General features: G+C 37.5%; 1 protein-coding gene across 9 annotated transcripts in view; it reads right to left on the minus strand.

The window, feature by feature from the left end:
* The window catches only part of DMD (dystrophin), a 2,656,945-nt gene that overhangs the window by 1,597,326 nt on the left and 1,035,251 nt on the right, over positions 1–24,368 (minus strand). For all 9 annotated transcript variants that reach the window (XM_027533579.1, XM_027533577.1, XM_027533571.1 and 6 more), the window contains one exon: positions 7,569–7,719. In XM_027533579.1, coding sequence (XP_027389380.1) covers positions 7,569–7,719 — 151 coding nt within the window. The remainder of the gene's footprint in view (positions 1–7,568; positions 7,720–24,368) is intronic.

Genomic DNA, 24,368 nt, shown 5'->3' on the forward strand with positions numbered 1-24,368 from the left:
GAAGATACACTTTCCTAAATCCCCACTCTCCTCAGTTTAATTTATCATCAGTAATGGATCCCTACTGCCTATAGCATAGCTCCAAATGCCTGTCTTGAGTTCAAGACCCTCCACGATCAGGTGGTGGTCCTCCAGCAGTGAGCACAGTAACACGTGACCAAGGCAAGTAACATACATTATATTGCCCCACCTCATTTCCTTTTCCCAAACAAATCACTATTTTTTTTAACTTTCTCAAGCCATTGGCCATATTATGCCTTATATAACATATAGCAGCCACTTATTTTCTGTGTCATTATCTGATACACTAGCATGTGAGTTTCTCGAGGAAGATTCCATGCACAGTAGGTCTCTGTATTTTTCACAACAGCTATTTTGTTTTAATAAATGTCTGTTCAGTGATATGGATTAAAATGCAATGGAATGAAATGAAATGTCAAATCCTTTGGCAGGATTACATCTAAACCTTCCCATTACATGACTATCCAGATCATTTTAAAGGTCACTGGAAGAGATATTTCACAGTCTTGGCAATCCAAATGTTTGTGATTAACTAAGCTTTAAGGAAAAGATAGGTGACTGTGCTTCTAAGAGAACATTTAATTTGTATTAATCAGTACTTAACAAAGAACATTTACTAAAGTCATAATATCATGTACATGTCACACTGATACCTGTACATTCTATTTTTTTTTATAGTATGATCCATTTGCATTTTATTTTATTTTTTTTAATTTTATTTTTAAACTTTACATAATTGTATTAGTTTTGCCAAATATCAAAATGAATCCACCACAGGTATACATGTGTTCCCCATCCTGAACCCTCCTCCCTCCTCCCTCCCCATACCATCCCTCTGGGTCGTCCCAGTGCACTAGCCCCAAGCATCCAGTATTGTGCATCGAACCTGGACTGGCATCTCGTTTCATACATGATATTTTACATGTTTCAATGCTATTCTCCCAAATCTTCCCACCCTCTCCCTCTCCCTCAGAGTCCATAAGACTGTTCTATACATCAGTGTCTCTTTTGCTGTCTCGTACACAGGGTTATTGTTACCATCTTTCTAAATTCCATATATATGCGTTAGTATACTGTATTGGTGTTTTTCCTTCTGGCTTATTTCACTCTGTATAATAGGCTCGAGTTTCATCCACCTCATTAGAACTGATTCAAATGTATTCTTTTTAATGGCTGAGTAATATTCCATTGTGTATATGTACCACAGCTTTCTTATCCATTCATCTGCTGATGGACATCTAGGTTGCTTCCATGTCCTGGCTATTATAAACAGTGCTGCGATGAACATTGGGGTACACGTGTCTCATTCCCTTCTGGTTTCCTCAGTGTGTATGCCCAGCAGTGGGACTGCTGGATCATAAGGCAGTTCTAACAACTTGTAAAGTAAGGACTTTGTTGATGCTGTTACTAAGTCAGTGTAACTAATAACAAAAGTCTAAACCTCTCAAAAGAATTGGAAACTTAGATAGTAGACTAAGCTTTAAACCTCATCTCAGTGTGATTGAGCTATGAGGTAAGATTCTTGAAACAATTATTTTCTTTTTGATTAAAATACTCTCCAAAATAGCAAACTTCTTTCCATTAATGAAATTTCAAGCCCACAGCAGACTTCTATTGTCCTCAATAATGCTGTCAGTCCTTCAAGGGAAATCCTTTCATTCCTTATCAACATCACTAATAAAATCTTTCTCTTATAAGACAGAAATAACCAACCAGAATTATTTCTGACATGTCCCTTCACAAGAAGATTGAGAGATTCAATTTGTTCACTCCAAAGAGAATCACTTTTGGGTGACTTGGATCTAAAGTCAACCTCTAAATTCTTTCCCCAAAGCAACCGAGATGAAGAATTACTGGTCTCTTCCAAATTTTGCAGCAAATTGGACTTTTCCCAGCCACTCAGAGATAATAGTTTGACTAGATTTAATAGTAACCACCAATATAGGATCGATCACTTTACCTTGCCTAATTGGCAGATTCAGTAAAAGTGACTTATTTCCATGACATTTCACGGTGGTTGAATTTCTAGCCTGCCTCGTAATAAAATGCTGTTGAAATGAAGATAGCAAAGGATGCTGTCACAGAACATAGAGGAGCATATCTGTAATATGCATGGTGTGCTTACAAGATTTGCCCTCCAACTGAGAGAGAGAGAGAGAGAGAGAGCACGCGTGCGCGCGCGCAAGAGGGAGTGAGAGAACAACAGAGTGCACACCAGAGCCCTCTGATGTGAGAATTTAAACCCATTCCTAGGAACAAAACCTGTATCTCTCCTTTAATTCTGTTATCTTTAATTATCTCTTAAAAATAAAGTAGATGGATATAATGTTTATAGATACGAAGCTAAAACAACTAAATGGTCTATTAGGTGAGAAGCATGGTGATGTAGCAGGGTGGGGCTACTTTCTGACTACCCCAAGGTTAGTGATGTATTTCATTGTCAGAAGGAGAAATTTCCTTATTTTCATTCACTAACAATCCTTGGGAAGAAAAGCTGCAAAGTAAATCAGTGATTATTTAAATAAGGCTTTAGTTTGAATTCAGTTACCTAAGCAAGAACATTTATCCTTTCTTCTGTTTTATGATGCATGGAAAGACTAACACAAATAATTTACTTCTTTTAGTGTCTACGTCTAAAAAATATATGTTTCCAATTTAAGCAAATCAGTCTACTTTATAAATTATTTTATTTTGTCAAATTTTTGTCTTCTCACTGTAACTACTTCAAGTAACAAAAGAGAATTATCAACTGTCAGACTTTCTCTTTGCTTTGTAATACATTTTTTGCTTATCTTAATTTTATAAAAAATAATATATTGTGAAGTGGGTTTAAACAATTAAAGGCAGAAGCTAATCTCACTTTCTGTGCCAGTAAACCAATCCCTTCCGGTTTTCCTTATGCACTTATATGAATAAATCCTAGATATAAATGATTACATAATCAACTTGCATATAATTATGTTGCTTCCTTTTTGTTTCAAATTATTATCTTCAAAGCAATTTCATACTCATCAGAAATGGCCCATTTTCAAGTAATGGACAATCTATTCAAATTTTATGACAATATTAGACACATTTCCATTCCATTCACTATTTATCTTCCAGAGGAAAGTGAAAAACCTCTCAGGTAATTGGCAGAATACAAAGACGCTGGGCGTCCTAACCTCCATGAGGGCTCAGTTCCTGGTTTCCAGGTGAGACCTTTGCACATAGCTGTCCTAGTCATTCACACTCATGGCTGCCCTACCATTCTCTGCCACTTCTCTCTCGTGGGCCCGCTTCCTGGCTTCCTCTTTAGACTCCGGGCATCCAGGGCTGACATTCTTCCCTCTGATATTCAGGGTCACTGCCCATAGTTTTGCCCTTGCTGGAAATGCATGGCATTCCACAACTAAAAGAAACTTTGAAACCCAGACTGGAAGAACACTAAAAATCAATGGGCTCAACACTTGCATTTCCAGCGTGAAGTTACGGAGAACCTGAGAGATTCAACAATTTCTTAAAATTACACATGTAGTTGATGGTAAGCTGGGATAACCCTCAGACTTCCCAGGTGAGAAGGTTGTCTGATCTTGGGGTCCTTCCTGAACAGACCCTAAGCCAAGTATTGGGGTACAAATGGTTTATTTGAGAAGTCATCTCAGGAGATATTATGAAAGGGCAGGACTGTGAGACAGTTGACCTTGTGGACTTCTGGGGCCGAGTCTTGCTGGGAAACCTCTGAGGAACTCTGGAAATAGAGAGATGCTTTGGAATCATCCTGACATGGGGTAGGGATTTGAGATATTTATCTATCATCTCCCATCCCTCCTTGGTTAGTGGCAGCTCTGGCAGTACTAACTACTTTTTGCCCATGTTTGAACTGGCTGAGATTCTCCTATGGCCAGCAAATGCCCTCAGACTGAGAGGAAGTCACTGGTGTATATAGAATCTGTCTGCACACAACTTCCAGTGTAGGCCAAGGGGAAGCAAATGGGTATAGGGTCTATCAGAGGAACACATGACGCACACAGCAAAAGTGGTACAGGTCAAGGTCTAGCAATGGCTCTAACTTTATCAGATGTTCAAATAAAATTTATGTGACAAAGGGAACCTCTTTTAGTCACGATTTACATGTGAAAATTAGAATACATTTGATGCTTTATTTTTCCCCAATGGCATAGTAGCCAGGATTACCATAGCTCTAACTCTCCCTAAATTGCTTGACCTGAAGCTGTTGTGGGCAAAGGATGGTTTTGGCTGCAGCAAGATAAAAAACCAGCTCCATTTGTCACAGCAACTGAAGCTCATGAAATAAGACAGAATTCTAGGACTTTGAAAGAAAGGTCTCCTTCATCTGCATGAAGGAACTGTGAAGCTAACTCTGTAAAAACTATATATATATATACATATATATATATATATATATATATATATATACACACACACATACATATACATATATATATATATATATATATATATGAAATTGGGTGAGATACAGATTTAGAAGGTCTGAGTTAAGACAGCAGATATTTCCTTTCAAAGCCATAAATTCAAGAAGCACAGACTCCTGAATAGAGCTGTCAGATAAAATCCAGGATGCACAGTAAAACCTGAATTTCAGCTGAATAATAACTAATTTGGGACAAACTTTTACTTAAAAAAAAAAAAAAACACCTCACTGTTGATGTGAGGTTCAAATTTAACTAGGTTTAACTAGGCTAGGCTTCTTGCATTTGTATTTGCTAAATCTGGCTACCTTAGTCTTGGACCAGTCATGAAGGTTCTTCTGTATGTGTGTGTGTCGTGCACATGTGTGTCCTGATGGACTGAGCAAGACTCTGTTCCTACAATAAAATCCAGAGCTAGCTAGTTTTATAATGGTTATTAGAATTATGCATTGTCTAGAATTAAGCATTGTCACAATGCAAATGATTTAATTATATATATATAAAACGTTAAAGACTCCACAAAAAAACTTAGAGTAAATGAATTCACTAAAGTTGCAGGGTACAAAATCAATATACAAAAACCTGTTGTATTTCTATACAATGACTAAAAATATCAGAAAGAAAAATATTTTTAAAATCCAATTTACAATTGTATCAAAAGAATAAAATGCCTAGCAAGAAATTTAGCTTTAATTTGCCTAGCAACAAGTTTGACCAATGAAGTAAAAGACGTGTATGCTGAAAACTGTAAGACGCTGATGAAAAAAAACTGAAGACACAAATAATTGAAAATATATTCCATTCTCATTGATTGGAAGAATACTGTTAAAATGTCCATATACCTAAAACAATCAAGATATTCAATGCAATCCCTATCAAAATTCCAACATTTTTCATAGAAATAAAACAAGCAACCCTAAATTTTTTATGGAACCACAAAAGACCCCGAATAACCAAAGAAATCTTTAAAAAAAAAAAAAAGAATAAAGCTGGAGACATCAAGATGCCTGATTTCAATTCATATTACAAAACTACAATAATCAAAACAGTACAGTATTGACATAAAAAACAGACATATAGATCAATGGGATAGAATAGAGAAATGAACTCAAGCATAAATGGTCAATTAGTTCACAGCAAAGGTCCCAGAAGATACAAGGGGGAAAGGACAGTCTCTTCAAAAAAATGGTACCAGGAAAACTAGACAGGAACATGCAAAATAATGAAATTAGACTGGTATCTTTTACTTTATACAAAAATCAACTCAAAATGAATTAAAGACTTGAATGTAAGAGCTGAAGCCATAAAACTCCTTGGAGAAATCATAAGTGGTAAACTCCTTGACATCGGTCTTGGCAATTTTTTGGATCTGAGCCCAAAATCAAAACAAACAAGAGCAAAAATAACTAGTGGGAATGTATCAAACTAAAAAGCTTCTGCACAGCAAAGGAAACCATGGACAAAATGAGAAGGTAATTATCAAATGGGAAAAAAAACCACTTGCAAAGCATATATCTGATAGGGGATTAATATCCAAAATATATATAGAACTCATACATCTCAACAGCAAAAAGATACATATCTGTTTTTTAAAAAAGGTCAGAGGTTTTCTTTTTCCAAAGAAAACATACAAAAGGCCAAAAGACACATGAAAAGATGCTCAACATCACTAAGGAACTGCAAGTCAAAACCACTATTATCAAAAAGACAAGAAATAACAAATGTTGGGGACAATGTAGAGAAAAAGGAATCCTAATGCACTTGTTGGGAATGTAAACTGTCATAGCCACTGTGAAAAACAGCATGGATATTCCTAAAAATAATTAAAAATAAAACTTACATATGATCCAGCAATTCCATTTTTGGATATTTATCCAAAGAAAACAAAAACACTACCTTGAAAAGATATATGTACCCTCATGTTCATTGAAGCATTATTTACAATAGCCAAGATATGGAAACAACACAGGAGTTGTTTCCTAATTCATCATTGACAGATGAATGCATAAAGAATGTGTGATGTATATATATATTGGAATGTTGTATATATTCCACAAAAAGACAAAAGAATAATAAAATCTTGGCCATTTGTGACAATTTGGATGATCTTAAGGGAATTATGGTAATAAAACAAGTCAGACAAAGACAAATATTGTATGATTTCACGTACATGTGTAATCTAAAAGTCATTACAAACAAACAAAACAAAACTTACTGACAACAGAATGGTGGTTGCCAGAGGGGAGGGGGCTGGGGCACCAGGTGAAATGGATAAAGCGGCCAAAGAGGTGCAAACTTCCGGTTATAAAATATGCAAGTCACAGGGATGTAATCTATAACATGGTAACTATGATCAATAATATTTGGGTACATATTTAAAAGGTGCCAAGAATGTAAATCTTAAAAGCTCTCTTCACATACACAAAAAGGATTTTGAACTTTATATGGTGATGGATGTTAACTGTAGACTTATTGCACAGATCATTTGGCAGTATTTACAAATACTGAATCATTATACTGCTCACCTGAAATGAATATGTCAATTACACCTCAATAAAAAAAAAATGGATGCTGAAAAGAAAATTTCTGTAGAAATTCTAATCACAGAAACAATAAATACTTGCAGGTAACCAGGGAGCATAACTGTAAATGTACAAGATAAGATGGAAATATTAAAATTATTAGATGCTATATTTGACAGGAAAGCACTGTTACAGATGTCCATTTTTCATTAAGCTTGGCCTGCTGTAAGCAGACCTTATAAATTGAAGGTAAAAACACGTTTAAAAAAATCTTGCCTTATTACGTAAATTTGCTTTTCAGGTAATCCCTACAGAGACTCTCTTCTGGAAAACCAAAATTTTAATAAATCACATAGCCACATTGTTCTCTTCCAGGAATATATTTGATTTTTTTTTTCAAGTATGAAAAGCCTAGCTATTTTGTATTCAAAAAGTAAACACTGCAAAAATATTAGGCAAGAATTATTTTAAACCTTTTCTCATTTGAAGCTTTTGTTCTCTCTTATCTGAAAACATGGCATGTGTATGTATGTAATACACATATACACAGTTTGTTTGCCACATGAAAGCAAATAGCATAAAATATACTAACCTTATGTTGCTGTATTTGGCGTTTGAGGTCCTCAAGATCAGGTCCAAGGGGCTCTTTTTCCATTTTCCTTGTTCTCTCTTCTGTTTTTGTTAACCAGGCATTTAACTCTTTCAGCTGCTGATTCTGGAGATCCATGAGAACTTTATGTAAACTGAAAATTTGAAAGATACCTAATTATTGCTTCTGTCAAAGCAACTTTACTATTATTAAACCTATCACTAGGTAAAACTATTGACATTTGAATGCGTGTTAACATGGTTTGGCATTTGTTGGACATTAAGAAAGAAGGTGAATAAAACCCATAATCAATCACCTCTGAAGGTATTCTTTCTTCAGCATATGATAGTCCACACATTCCAATTTTTAGAACATTTCACACAGCTAACTAAATGTGAACATGATAAATAAAGTGAGAGCCATCTCTGGTAATTGAGCTAGTAATGTACCCTGGCAATTGTTTGCTTTTATGTCCATTACTTTAATATATGTGTGGTGGAAAACATGGCTACAAATTCTGTCATGCCATTAAGAGATGGAGTCAATGTTCCATGCTCATGAATATGGACTGGCCTTGTGATTTGTTCTGACCAACACAATATGGCAGAAGTGACATTATACAAGTTCTAAGCATAGGCTGTAAGGAATGAGCACCATTTGTATTCTGTCCCTTAGGATCCAGCTGCAATGCTGTAAGGAAGCCCAAGCTGACTACCGAATGATTAGAGACCATCCTGAGAGTAACTCTGGAGGATAAAAGGCAATCTTAAAAGTTATGCTTCCTGATGAATGAAGCCCGGTGAGTGACCCCAGCCATACCGCAATCTCAGAACAACCACCTAGATGAGCCCTGACCATATTCTTGATCTACAGAATCATGATGTAATTATAAATTTTTGTACTAAGCTGCAACTTTGGAGTCATTTGTTATGCACAAATAGATAAGTGAAATTTTTTTTTTTTCTTTTTGTCAAGGATGTATACATTAGTGGGCTGGGCAATGGATTTAAAGTCCAAACACTTGGTTTTAGTTCACAGTCTGGCTATATGCCTTAGACTAAGTTTTTAAATCTTCTCAGTGTGAATATCGGCATCACAGACATGAGATGAAATCTTGCTTATCAACCACACAACTTCATGCTGCTAAGTCACTTTGTGTCCGACTCTGTGCAACCCCAGAGATGGCAGCCCACTAGGCTCCTCCGTCCCTGGGATTCTCCAGGCAAGAACACTGGAGTGGGTTGCCATTTCTTTCTCCAATGCTTGAAAGTGAAAAGTGAAAGTGAAGTCGCTCAGTCGTGTCCGACCCTCAGCAACCCCATGGACTGCAGCCTTCCAGGCTCCTCCGTCCATGGGATTTTCCAGGCAAGAGTACTGGAGTGGGGTGCCATTGCCTTCTCCAACACAACTTCATAGTAAGGATAAAAAGTAAAATTTTGGTTATTTCATCTATTAATTTAACAAAATGTTGAGAGACAAAAGAGAAGTGTTAGTACAAATTTTAAGATAAATATTCTTTATGAAGGCATGTTTAAAGCATTTTTGAGAACCATAGTATACTGCAGACTGATCTTAAAATGTCAATAAGGAAGGCATAATTTCAATTATTTATTATTCTTATTTATAAAATTTTTACCAGAAATTTCCATTAATCAACATATTTAAACATATAAAATACACACATAACTGAGAGTGTTTAAAATAATTTCAGTTCAGTTCAGTAGCTCAGTCGTGTCCAACTCTTTGTGACCCCATGAATCGCAGCACACCAGGCCTCCCTGTCCATCACCAATTCCCGGAGTTCACTCAAACTCATGTCCATCGAGTCAGTGATGCCATCCAGCCATCTCATCCTCTGTCGTCCACTTTTCCTTCTGCCCTCAATCCCTCCCAGCATCAGAGTCTTTTCCAATGCGCCAACTCTTTGCATGAGGTGGCCAAAGTACTGGAGTTTCAGCTTTAGCATCATTCCTTCCAAAGAACACCCAGGGCTGATCTCCTTTAGAATGGACTGGTTATACCATTTATCATTACAGCTTTAACCTTTTAGAGACACAGGTCCCCTGAGGCACATTGTAATCAGAAGTCTATGAGAATGAGCTTTCGTTTATCAAACAGAAAAAGTAGACATTTTCTTTTTATGGGAAACAACATAAAGCATCCATTTAAGTGGAAGCAAAAACTCAAAGTTGCTAGTTTAAGTTTCTTAGACAATGAACACCATCCTGGCATTGCAAGGTATATAAATCTTTTACTTTATTGGTTCAGTCTATCCCTTGAGAACTGACTTGATAACAAGATTTCATGAGAATTGGCTGCAATATAATTCCTTGTGTTTGCTGTTTTTCCTGCCTGGTTTGTCCTTACATTGAGCTAAAAATCTCACATTTCAGAAACTAAAGAAAAACATTCCATATTATTATTTATAGTTGAAGAAATGTTTCAAGTCAAACATACATGTGTTAGTGTTAATAAGGAATTTCATTTTAAAATATCATTTTTTTAACTTTTGGAGAGATGTTTCATCTAACAAATATTCACTGGGTTCCACATCTATTCTAGAAACTCCTATTTGTTAGAGATGGACAAAAGAAAACATCCTCATATTCAAGTAGCTTAGAGACTTTTAAGGAAATATCTATGTCAACAATTATAACAGTATGAGGAAATCATTATGGTTATATTTGTGTACATTCAGAGGGGACATAAAAATGGCTCCATGTTGACCTGGGCTCTTCCCGAATGATGTCATTACACAACACAGAACCTGAGAGTTGAGACTTGAAGAACTGAGTCATATACTTATTAAATGTAGAATTACTGAGTACTTAGATACTACGAATGGTGAAGCGACAAAGACCTTTACAGTCATGGAGCTTACCTTCTGAATGGGGGTCACAGATAATATATAGCTCCTGAGGCCATTAATTAATTGTAATTGAGATCATGCTATGAAATGAAAGTAACTGAATTGAGTTCATGACGTAAGGAAAGACTTTTCTGAAGCACTAATATTTGAATAACTCTAAAGTCTTGAGGAGGTAGTGAAGAGGATGGGGTAAACACTTTCTAAATAGAAGGAATCACCTGTGCAAATTTTCTAAGGCATTAGAGGATCAGGAAGGCGTTTGATGATATAAGGTGTGGGAGAGCCATACAATGTCATACCTGACACTAACCCATGAGTTCTGGGAAATTTCTTGAGCTCTGCCTGAAAATGTGAAGTCTGAACCTCAAGTAACCTTTTATATTTAACAGTGATTTCGCCTTATGAACCTAGACTCAGAGACTATCCACTAAGAATGGATGTACCAAAAAGTGCTTTCTCAGGTATTGCATCTTTTATAGGTGGAATGTAAAAATATGGAGCTGAAGGTTCTTGGAGGAGGGGCTGGCATGGTTGGGAGGAAAATGGTGTATGGGGACACTCAGTGTGCAGCCTGTGTGGTTCAATATTTTAATGACTGGTACAATCACATCACTGTATCCCAGCCAAAGAAATCCTGCTTTTCCTCTCTAGACCAATGGTTCTCAAAGTGTGGTCACTTGAAACAACAGCATCATTCCATCCTCTTGGGGGATGTCTTAGTGTGTGTGTGTGTGTGTGTGTGTGTGTGTATACACACAATGAGCTTATGTGTGTATATACACATACATATTTACAGTGTGCATATATGCGATTTTAATGCATATAAGAGATCATATCACTTAGGATGAAAAATCAACTAAAATTAAGTAAAAATTTACTATTTTAAGGAAAAGTATTAAATATATAATGATAAAGACAAGTGCAGAGATAGGAGAAATTGTGAAAGTGGAGCATAATTAACTTGGTTTGAAAAACACTTAAAGATTACATTTGGTCCTCATTATCACTTAATGAAGTAGTTAATACTGGTATTTCAATTCTGAGGACACTGAGACTTGGAAAGGTTAAAGAACTTGCTCAATGTATCTCAGTGACATGTAAGTCAGTATATAAATACTAAGCTGTGACCCAGGTCTGTGCTCTTAACCTTGAATCATTTCCTTCTTTATTGATAAAACGTTATACTAGGTTGGGTCATATGAAGTTGCTGGTGTTTGAGGTTTTTATTCTGTAAAAATGATACTTTCATTCTGTTCAACTGAAAACACTGTGAAAATGAGAAAGTCTACATTTCCAACTAACATTCTCAAGATGAAAATAAATTAGGGAAATTTATCAAATTCATAAAATAAAAATCTACCACCCACAGGCAAGGAAAGATTTTGCATTTTTCTTGGTTTCATTTTATGGTTTTCAAGTGGTTATTTAGAAAGGGACATAAAAATCAAAGGGACAATGGAGCATAAATATATGACTGGCACTCGAGAGAGGAAGCAGCTGAATTGGAATAAAATAGCTTCAGACAGAAGACAGTCCTGACAAAGTCTAGAGACAGAAGCATGTCAGGATATGACAGAACGAACTGCTGCGGCCAGCCTCCCACTGTAAAAGTACCTGAGGACAGATGGAGACCAGTGAGGCCAATACATGGAAAGAGCTTGCAACTCTGAGGACACAACTGAGTCACAGACTGAATGGTTTGGAGTCACTCCAACTGTAGATTTATTGTAATATAAGATGATAGATAATGGCTTTAACCAGTGCTTCCCAAATTTTAATGTGCATATGAGTCACCTGGGACTATGTCCTCATGGATTTTAACTCAGGGGGTCTGAGGAGGGGGCTGAGATTCTTCATTTCTAGCAAATGTCCAGGGGATGCCAATGGTCCTGGTGCATGGATCACACTTCAGGAAGCAATGCTGCAAACCACTTTGAGTCTGGTTATTTGTTAGGGGCAGTAAAAAGCACCTTGCTGCTGCTGCTAAGTTGCTTCAGTCGTGTCCAACTCTGTGCGACCCCATAGACAGCAGCCCACCAGGCTCCCCCGTCCCTGGGATTCTCCAGGCAAGAGCACTGGAGTGGGTTGCCATTTCCTTCTCCAATGTATGAAAGTTAAAGTGAAGTCGCTCAGTCGTGTCTGACTCCTAGTGACCCCATGGACTGCAGCCTACCAGGCTCCTCCATCCATGGGATTTTCCAGGCAAGAGTACTGGAGTGAGTTGCCATTGCCTTCTCCGAAAAAGCACCTTAAGGAATACCATTTTCAAATATTTGTATATGGAGGTCTGTCTCCCACCTCACATCCACTGCAGGAACATCACCTTCATGAACAGAAAAGAGATCAACGCAAACATAGGATTTGCTTCACAGAGACTCTGCTGGACTTGGGGGAAGCATTTATTCCCTAATCAGTAGTGCCCAGTAGAAAGTGAAAGTTGCTCAGTCATGACATTCAGTGAAGGTGAAAGTTGCTCTTTGTGACCCCATGGATTATACAGTCCATGGAATTCTCCAGGCCAGAATACTGGAGTGGGTAGCCTTTCCTTTCTCCAGGGGATTTTCCCAGCCCAGGGATCAAACTCAGGTCTGTCATTACCAGCAGATTTCTTACCAGCTGAGCCATCAGGAAGCCCAAGAATACTTGAGTGGGTAGCCTATCTCTTCTTCAAGGGATCTTCATGACCCAGGAATTGAACCAGGGTCTCCTGCATTGCAGGCAGATTCTTTATCAACTGAGCTACTAGGGAAGCAGTTTCTATTCTAGATCTGCTCTTGTTGTTCAGTTGCTCAGTTGCGTCTGTCTCTTTGTGATCCCATGGAGTATAGCATGTCAGCCTTCCCTGTCCTTCACCATCTCCCGGAGCTTGCTCAAACTCATGTCCACTGAGTCGATGATGTCATCCAACCATCTCATCCTCTGTAGTTCCTTTCTCCTCCTGTCTTCAATCTTTCCCAGCATTAGGGTCTTTTCCAATGAGTCGTCTGTACCCATCAGGTGGCTAAAGTATTGGAGCTTCAGAATCAGTCCTTCCAATGAATATCCAGGGTTGATTTCCTTTAGAATGGACTGGTTTGATCTCCTTGCAGCCCAAGGGACTCTCAAGAGTCTTCTCCAACACCACAGTTCAAAAGCATCAATTCTTCGGTGCTCAGCCTTCCTTATGTTCCAACTCTCACATCTGTACATGACTACTGGAAAAACCATAGCTTTGACTATATGGACCTTTGCCAGTAAAGTGATATCTCTGCTTTTTAATATGTTGTCTAGGTTTGCCAGACAATAGAGGTATTACCATCAATCCTAACGATACAGGAAATACTATTAGCCCCAATTTACAGATGGGTAAACAAAGGTTTACCTGAGTCAAAAGGCAAGCAATGGGGGGTGGGGGATGGGAATTGGGCATTGTGGCCCTGGGGTCTGCTTCACCATCATGCTGTCCAGGTGGCACTAGTGGTAAGAATCCACTTGCCAATGCAGGAGAAGCAACAGACATGGGTTTGCTTCCTTATCAGGAAGATCCCTTGAAGGAGGAAATGGCAACCCACTCCAGTATTCTTGCCTGGAGAATCCCACAGAAAGAGGAGCCTGGTGGGCTACAGTCTATGGGGTTGCAAAGAGTCGGACACAACTGAGCACACAGCACAAGACATACCTTTACTAATGTTACTTCATTTTTAGAGATAACTTTTAAATCTATTCCTCATTTCATTTATGTCAGTGATTATCAAGAAGGAAAAACAGAAAAATAAAAGGTCAGTTAGTAGGATTTTCTCAATTTTTGTCATTAACAGATCATTTTACTCTTTTTTCTCACTTAAATGAGGAGAGTCAAATCCTTTAGCATGAGGTCTCCATTAATGATAGAAACCCCAATACACTTTGAGACCCAATTTCAATCAAACATAAGGTGACAAGGGAAAATGAATGACCAGACATTTTAAACATTTGTAACGTTCCATTAAATGTATGAATCAGAAAACCTGATAAACCCCTGGCCAAAAAAGCAAACATTGCTTTAAAATAGAAATGCAATAGTGGTAAATTTAAAGAAAAGTTTCAGTAAAACATGTACAAACACATAAAGGCTTTCTGTCATATGGCAGTAATGAATGGGCTATATGAAGCACATCCATATTTTTCAATTCTCACAGTTTTGAACATTTCTCAAAGCTCACTGAATGCCCTGTGAAACATAAAGCTCAAAACTAAGGATCCAATAAAATAGAGACCCCAAACGCATAAGACTCACCACCACTGTGACCTCTACCCTACCCCCTCTACTGCCACTGTCTCCATCACCAATCTCAGCCAGTTCCCTACATTTCAAGTCTATCACCAGCATTTTTGCAGGTGGTTAATCCCTCCATCTGCCCTGCACCTCCTTGCCTCAAAAAAATCCATCCTCTCTCCTCCAAGTCCCAATGGTACCTTAAAAAAGACCCACTTGCAAAATCTGACACTGGTCAGTGGTTTTCTGTCTCTAAATCTTAGGCACTGGAATAGTAGGAATTTCCAACGGAGAATGAATGGCAGATAAAAGTCTAACAGAATCCTATGAAGGGTTTCTTTTTTTCCCACCAAAATGAATGCTCATTCTCTTCTCTACAACATCAGCACTCCCACCAATAGGTGCACTGATATCTTGGGTCAGGGGAGAAAGCACAGAGACCAGGTCATACACATTTTCCCAAAGCTCCCACTAATTCTCATCATTACCATTCTATTACACCTTGCAACCTGGTCTTGGAGACCACAGTCTTAATTCAACAGCCTCACAGGAAATATTTTAGAAAGAACTCGCCTGCAAAGTTTGCCTTTCAACAGAAATGAAAGTATCCACACTCCCTCAAAATCAAACGTGTATTAGTATTTATTTTCCCACAAAATGGAGTTGAAAAATAGTACTGTGTTTAAAAGGATTCTGTGAAACATAAATACACAGTTTTCAAAATACTGATCTATGTTATCCCTCCATCCATAAAGCTCAACAACAGTTTAATTATTGACATTCTTCAACTATACAGAGCAAAATTAAAGTTAAAAATGCAAACACATTCATTTGCATTTTGCACGTTTACATTCAAAACAGTAACAGGAACATAATAAAGAAGCTGCATGGCTGGATACAAAAGATTCTTGTGGCAAATACATTATAGAGACACTCAATTCAATCTTCCTGATTCAGTACTTACAAAGTGAGTGATGAAACTCCCAGATGTCATCACAAACCAAGGAGGACTCAAATACAATGATTAGAAACCTGTTTAAATTATCTCTAGTGAAAATGAGGTATGGTGACATTCTGAGATCATAATCATTTGTACGACAGTAGAAGCTCACTCTCAACTTCAAAAATTATGTCACTCTATAATATCTGGCACACACTAGACACATGATAAATATTGCTTGAATGCATAAATGGTATCAATTATCAAATATAAGAAGATATAGTACAAAAATGTATATACTTTTCTAATCAGAAACATCAGAATTAATATAAAAACATCAGCTTCCATTAAATGTGCTCGTGTTAAGATAGTTCACTGATTTAATTAGCATCATTTTTGTTTCAGCCATAAATGAGAATGGTATAATTTTACCTGGCACATTGTTTCTCAAACATGCCTAGCTCACTCCTGCCTTGGAATCTTTATATTCGCTTTCCTTTGCCATAGCCTTCAGCATGGCTGTTCCCTGCCTGTGATCAGGCCTCCCCTTAAATATTACCTTAAGAGGGAGGCCTTCCCTAACTGACCAAGTATGCACAGTAATTCAATGGGTCATTCTCTAAATCTATCCCCTGCTTTTTTTTTTTTCTTTTCCATCATTTAAAGCCATGTGCTATGGCATACATGTTGTTGTTTTTTAGTCACCAAGTCATGTCCGACTCTTTGTGACTCCCTGGACTGTAGCCCACTAGGCTCCTCTGTCCATGGGATTTTCCAGGCAAGACTATTGGAGTGTGTTGCCATTTCCTTCTCCAATGATATACATATTTTACATATTTTTCAACTGTCTCCTCCCATGAAGAAGGCATGCTCAATAAGACAAAGATTTAGTCTGTTTTGTCCACTAATAATTCCCCAGTATCTATAACAGTGCAGGGAATGTAGGAGATAAGAATTGTTAGATGAATGAATAATTAAGCTGAATTTCTAATCACCATTATTTATCTCTGTGAAAAAGCACTGTTCCAAAAAATGTTATGCTTGACTCTCATTTCTATGAATTCCAGAGATTTGCCTTTCCTACTCATAATTTAAACTATGAGAATCACATACTTTATATTATTGGAACAAGTTGTGTCCACGTTTTAACTGAGTATTGTTTACAAAAAAGGTTGTCATAGACCATCATATTGATTTGAACCTGATCAAATTACTATATGCTAATAACTGTTAATTAGGCCACCAATGAATTGTCAATACTCTCACATTTTATATTGCATATTCTTTCACAAGAATCTTGCTATTTTATCAATGACCCATGAGAGATGATGGCAACATTTGAGTACTGAATGAAACATCACCAGTACCATTTTGGGAGTTTCTGAGAAAGTAGTTAATACATTTAGCCCACCTCAGTTGATAGAAAAATTGGGGGCTTAGGAATCACCTGAGATCTCATTAAATTGTAGATTCTGATCATGCAGTGTGAGGCCTGAGAGTCTGCATTTTAAACTAGGTCTCAGGTGATGTTGTTGCTAGTGGTTCTTGAACTACCTTGATCTGCAAGGAATTCTAATTGTAATATAATTAGAAAAAAATGAATTCATGAAACAGTGTTATATAATGGCAAGTAAGAGACTACTCTGCTAAAAAGTTCACTGCAGTGAATTCATTTAACAGAACTTAACTTTAACACTTTCATTCATTGATCTATCCATTCAGATATTCATATGCGCCGTGTGTTAGTCACTTCACTTGGGAGAAAACAACCCGGCTACTTGTTTACCTCTTTTACTCTATTTCCTCTCACATATGTTATCTCATTTCCAGGTTGGAACAGAAATTTAAAAGGAAAATAAAAAAAGATGAGCCAGAGTTGTTAGACATATTTTTCTCTCCAGTCAAAGTGTTGACGGTGATTCACAATTATTTCCCATGTTATGGTTTATATTTTCACCCAGATACTATTCATATCTCTCCTCCTGCTGATATAAAACCAGAACATAACTTCACTTGGCCTCCTTACTGACTTTCCTTCATTTTTCTTCTCTCATCATCACAAAGGTTTTAGTTTCCCCCTGCATGTCCTAACCACAGTTATCAGAGAAGTTGATGGAACTTGCTGTGCTTATCTTTATGAGTCCTTGTAGAAATGTCAGTAAATCTCTTTTGCTCTCTGCAGGTTGCATTTTTCAATCAAATTAATTAGTTTATTCGTAGAGAAGAAAATCTTCTGTTGTCCCTATGCCAATAGTCTTCTTGTCCTTCGACAGTGGGAAGTTTTGCCTTTTTCTTCTCTCTCCCTCACCTCCCACCACCCAAAGGCTATTCTGCAGCATAAAAATGAAACAAAATAAAAATCATTTTGCCTACTCGTCTGAAGGTTCCAACTCGAGCATGTCAACAGATACTGTCTCGTCTTAATTCTTTTAATTATGCAATCAATGGAACTTAGTTCTTTCATTTCAATCTCATAATCACTGTTAAAGATTGATAACTGACCAACAGTAGCATGTTTGTGCCAAAGTAGTAGCGGCTAGAAGTATCTTTAAAAAGTTCTTTATTATATTAGCTTTTGCTTCATTATCTCATTATGAATTCATGTGCACAAAGACATCAGAATTGGAGAGAAAAGAAATTAATAAGAATCAAATGAGAACAGAATAAAACAGGGAGAACAGAAGAAGCATCTATATGTTTATGTTTTTTACTTATATTCCTTTGCAAGGAATATTTTTAAATGTTTCAATAATCAAATTATAATTTCAAATATAATTTTAATCACCCTGCTCATGGTCCCTTTCACCCAGAGAAAACATCCACAAACAAGTCCTTTCTGAAAAAACGAGCAAGGCAACTAGAACAAGCTAGAGGGGTAAAAGTGAAATATATATATTTATAAATATATATATATATATATATATATATATTTCACTTTTGCTTAAATATATATATATATTCCCTGATGGCTCAGATGGTTAAGAATCTGCCTGCAGTGCAGGAGACCTGGGTTCAATCCCTGGGTAGGGAAAATCCCCTGGAGAAGGGAAATGCTACCTACTCCAGTATCCTTGCCTGGGAAATCCCACGGACAGAGGAGCCTGGCGGGCTACATACACTCCATGAGGTTGCAGAGTTGGACACAACTGAGAGACTAACACTTTCACATAGGCATAGCTACATAGTATGGTTCAAATAATTAACCCATGGCTAGTCATTTGTAATGATGATCATTCTTTATACTTCATAATAATTTCATGTCCACAATCTACTTTTTACACCCTATCTTGGCCAGTATCTTTTAGAGGTGTGTCAGCAATCAGTAACTGAGTACCACAGAGGGGAAGTATCTCACCTAGTTCACATAAATAGGAGTTGGAGAAAGGGAGACCTTATCCCTTAGGAAAATAAGAGTAGACTGAGCATAAGTGGGAAATGAGAGCATTTTATTACCTCTGTGTTTTTAAAACTTCTCATTTTGCTTGGAAATTGTTAATGGCTTATAGGATAAATCCCCTATATACAACCTTGTATAAAGGTAGCATCTGTATGTATGAGGCAAGGATGCCTATTTCCTGGGGTGGGGAGGCGGAGTCTTGACTGTTAGAAAGGCAAAAAGGAAAATAAACACATCACAAATGGTTTATACATTAGTGACTGGGGTAAGATCGTAGAGTAAACACATGTATGATTACAAGCACGCCCTGGCATAAGATACTAGCACCTTTTACCTGGGCTAGTATCAGGAAAGTAATAGTAAGAGATACTGTCAATATTATCTCTTACCTGATACTGGTATTACAATGGTCCTGTCTTCTTCCAGTGGCATTATCAATATTTTCTTTACCTGTTTTTCCCCTACTTAAAACCTTCTGATGACTTTTTGTCACGTTTATGCTAGATCCTAAAGTCCTTGATTTTACCCTGACACTGCCATACATGACAAGACCCCTACCCATTGATAGATTTCAACCCCATCTCGTACCTCAGCTATCTAATCTTCCCTCCTGCAACTCTCCAGCCACAAACTGCCTGTTGGTTTCTCTAACAAGCCAGAGTGTCCCTATTTTAGGGCCCCTGCATGAGCTTTTCCCTCTGTGTGAAGTATACTTCCTCTTGATCTGCAAATGGTGACTCCTCCTTGTCATTCAAATTTGAAATTAAATGGCACCACCCCAGACACAACATTCCTGGGCCACACAGGCAAAAGAGGCCCCTCAGGCTCTATCACACTAACTTTTAACCTCTTCAAAAAGCATATTCCTATCTGATATTTTTCTTTTTTCTTTCTTCTTTTTTTTTTTTTTTAGTTTTACTGGATGTGAGACACTGTAGAGCTTCTGGAACCTTGCCTTTTGTATTCATTACTGTATGCCCAGTGCCTTGAAATGTAGATGGTATTTTGAGGCACTCCACTAATATTTATTAATATTATTATTAACATTCATGTGTATATAATAGATGCAGATATAGATACATACATAGATGTAGATACAGATACCTACATACATATATGCCTGTTACATACGTGGTCACTCAGTTGAATGTGACTGAGTGAACTCAACCCCTGAACTGTAGTTAGCCCACCAGGCTCCTCTACCCATGGGATTTTTCAGGCAAGAATACTGGAGTGGGCTGCCATTTCCTACTTCAGAGGATATTCCTCACCCAGGGATCAAACCCTCTGACTCAGGGATTGAACCCAAGTCTCTGTGTCTCCTGCACTGGCAGGTGAATTCTTTACCATGAGCAACACCTGGGAAACCTGATATATACAGTAATACATGCCAATGAATACATATAAAATGTCATTTGATGATCGTACATAGACATGCTCTTATATGAAGCTAAAAATTGACAAGTATAAATATTCATAGATTTTAGTTATCAGATTATCTGCATTCCCAGCCATTTTATTTATTTATTTTTACTTCTGTAATAAGACCAGATCATGGCATCTGGTCCCATCACTTCATGGCAAATAGATGGGGAAACAATGAAAACAGTGACAAGACTTTATTGTCTTGGACTCCAAAATCACTTTAGATGGTGACTGCAGCCATGAAATCAAAAGACGCTTAGTCCTTGGAAGAAAAGCTATGACCAACCTAGACAGTGTTTTAAAAAGCAGAGACATTACTTTGCCAACAAAGGTTCATCTAGTCAAAGCTATGGTTTTTCCAGCAGTTATGTATGGATGTGACAGTTGGACTATAAAGAAAGCTGAGTGCCAAAGAACTGATGCTTTTGAACTGTGGTGTTGGGGAAGACTCTTGAGTCCCTTGGACAGCAAGAAGATCCAACCAGTCTATCCTAAAGGAAATCAGTCCTGAATATTCATTGGAAGGACTGATGCTGAAGCTGAAACGCCAATACTTTGGCCACCTGATGCAAAGAACTGACTCATTTGAAAAGACCCTGATGCTGGGAAAGATTGAAGGTGAGAGGAGAAGGTTACAACAGAGGATGAGATGGCTTGTTGGCATCACCAACTCGATGGACATGCATTTGAGCAAACTCTGGGCATTGGTAATGAACAGTGAAGCCTGGCATGCTGCAGTCCATGGGGTCACAAAGAGCTGGACGTGAATGAGTGACTGAACTGAACTGAACTGACTGAATAAGACAACAACTTTAGAATTATAGCTGGCTTCGGTTATATCTCATCTAACTATTATACCTTAATTATCGTTCTCTCTCCCTAAATCTATGCTTAGGCAGGGAAAATGGATTTTGACTATATCTATCCATACACTTTCTTTCTTTGGAGGAACAAACTGAAAGGTGTGGAATAATTCATTTTTGATTGTTATCAGTCTACTATGCTTTCCTTCTCCTAAGTAATCATATGAATGGAAATAACAGGTAATGCTCCAAATTGAAGCTAATCATCAACATGGCCATGAAAGTATAAACTGAACAGGTAGCAATGTACTAAAGGATTAAATAGGATCTAAAATTATTTTTTTAAATATTGACAACATCCTATTTTGATAATCAGCTTTTTGTTTCCTCTAAAAAATCTATCAAAATTCAGGTCTAGGATAGTTTGAATAATGGCTAATCACCTTTAGAATTTTATTCATGAAAATCCACAAAGTTAGTGAAAGTGGTATGTAAGACTGTTATTTACAAACTTACAAGAGATTTCTGAATTTGCTTGTCTTAAATAATACTTTGTGTATGTGTACCTCAACAAATTGTCCAGACTAGTTGATATGCTACAAGCATTTACACATTAGTGTCTCATTTTAAAAACTATGTCTTAGCAAAACTATGCCAGCTAAGAGGCTGCCCTTACCTTCTTGTTAATCATTTTAAAAGCTTAAATATCAACCAAAGTCCTTAAAACTTCCCTAAGGACAAACTATTTTTGATGTCAATCTTCAGTTCAGTTCACTCGCTCAGTCGTGTCTGACTCTTTGCTACCCCATGAATCGCAGCACGCCAGGCCTCCCTGTCCATCACCATCTCCCGGAGTTCACTCAAACTCACATCCATCGAGTCAGTGATGCCATCCAGCCATTTCATCCTCTGTCGTCACCTTCTCCTCCTGCCCCTAATCCCTCCCAGCATCAGTGTCTTTTCCAATGAGTCAACTCTTTGCATGAGGTGGCCAAAGTACTAGAGTTTCAGCTTTAGCATCAGTCCTTCCAAAGAACTCCCAGGACTGATCTTTAGGATGGACTGGTTGGATCTCCTTGCAGTCCAAGGGACTCTCAAGAGTCTTCTCCAACACCACAGTTCAAAAGCATCAATTCTTTGGCACTCAGTTTTTTTCACAGTCTGACTCTCACATCCATACATGACGACTGGAAAAACCATAGCCTTGACTAGATGGACTTTTGTTGGCAAAGTAATGTCTCTGCTTTTGAATATGCTATCTAGGTTGCTCATAACTTTCCTTCCAAGGAGTAAAAGTCTTTTAAGTTCATGGCTGCAGTCACCATCTGCAGTGATTTTGGAGCCCCCCCAAAAAAGTCTGACACTCTTAGCTTAGTGATATTGCCATTTTAGGTTTCTCATCCTCTAGTGGGACAGGTGTGAGCAAATTACACACACACATGCGTGTGTACATGGTCTCATCCATGTAAGTGTGTGTGCTGTCATTCATCATCTAATGGTAGATACCTCTTTAACAAGGTATTTTTTTTAATTAAACAATTTTTAAATGGTATAATAGCAGATTAAAAACTTGGGGTTTTAATTGTAGGCTGAATCCACCTTTTCTCCACTCAGTTTGAAGATGCAATTAATTAACTGTTTGTATGAATAATTAATCCCATATAGTTAGCCCTACTGAAAAAAGAGAATGAGGAACAAGAATGTATTTAGCCTCCAGAAGAAGATGGGAAAACAGAAAGCAAGAAGGAAAAGACAGTGGTACCACTATGGGATAGTCAGTGAAGCAGGAACTAGGATGTTAAAGACTTACAAATTTTACCTAAGGTTACTCTGTTTAAGTTGCACAAATGGGTGCAAACCAAAGTCATGACCTGAAGAATGCTGGCATATGACCACAAGTAGGAGGCTCTCTATCATGATCTATGATGAAAAATGGGTGGCTTAAACTAGTTGAGCCTTGGGCTTGGACAGAAAGTGAAAATGAAAGTTGCTCCGTCATGTCCAACTCTCTGTGACTCCAGGCCAGAATACTGGAGTGGGTAGCCTTTCCTTTCTCCAGGGGATCTTCCCAACCCAGGGATTGGACCCAGGTCTCCCGCATTGCAGGCAGATTCTCTACCACCTGAGCCACAAGGAAAGCCCAAGAATACTGGAGTGGGTAGCCTATCCCTTCTCCAGTGGATCTTCCTGACACAGGACTTGAACTGGAGTCTCCTGCATTGCAGGCAGATTCTTTACCAACTGAACTATCAGGGAAGCCTGGGCATGGGTGGGAGGAGAGTTAATAGTTATAATACAGCCATTACACTTCTCACCTCTAGAATTTGTTGCAATCCTCCAAATGATCACAGCTGGGGAAAACGTCTATATGTATAGACCAGTATCTCCTGGTTGTGAATACCAATATTTGTGAAAATTCTATCTTATATATGCTTTATTTATTTGTTCAAAATACATGAGCTTAAAAATGTGCTTTTCCCCTCCCCATTATCACACAATAATTTAGTACTAGAATAACAATCCTCCCAGCATACCCAATGAGTTTCTTTGGTCCTCTTTTAAAGGATTTAATCTTCATAAATAATAGCTAAGTAAACTTAAGACACTTGGACAATTTCTTTAGCTTAATGTATTCAAATCCACAGTTGGCACTTCATTTCTTTTCATTTAAAAATAAATCAACTTGTCTCAATAAGCTCTATATGAATACACACACCTAACAAAATAAATCAAAGCAACACATCTAAAACGATGAGATTCACTTGTTACCTTTACAAGAAATACGCCATTTTCAAAAATGTCTGAACATTTTTTTATTAAGTCAATATATATTTTAAGATAATTCACATGCAAGTACTTGAAGAAGGATTTCCAGATACAGATGAGAAACTTTTTTCAAGAGGATTTCCATAAACTTGAAATATTAAATATTTCAAGAGCTTTTCCTTCAGAAGAGAAGTTTCCTGTCAACTGTACCTAATATGTGATTTTATGTGCATGATTTCCTGTGCAAACTTCCATGCCTTCTATATTCACATTGTAATTTTAGGGGAAAGCTTGGAAAATATTAACTATGACAACAAATTCAGCGACCTTTAAAGTACAGTTCTAGAGATAGTGGTCCTTCTCTCCAAT

Source organism: Bos indicus x Bos taurus, chromosome X (assembly GCF_003369695.1).
Source record: "Bos indicus x Bos taurus breed Angus x Brahman F1 hybrid chromosome X, Bos_hybrid_MaternalHap_v2.0, whole genome shotgun sequence".
Classification (NCBI taxonomy): domain Eukaryota; kingdom Metazoa; phylum Chordata; class Mammalia; order Artiodactyla; family Bovidae; genus Bos; species Bos indicus x Bos taurus.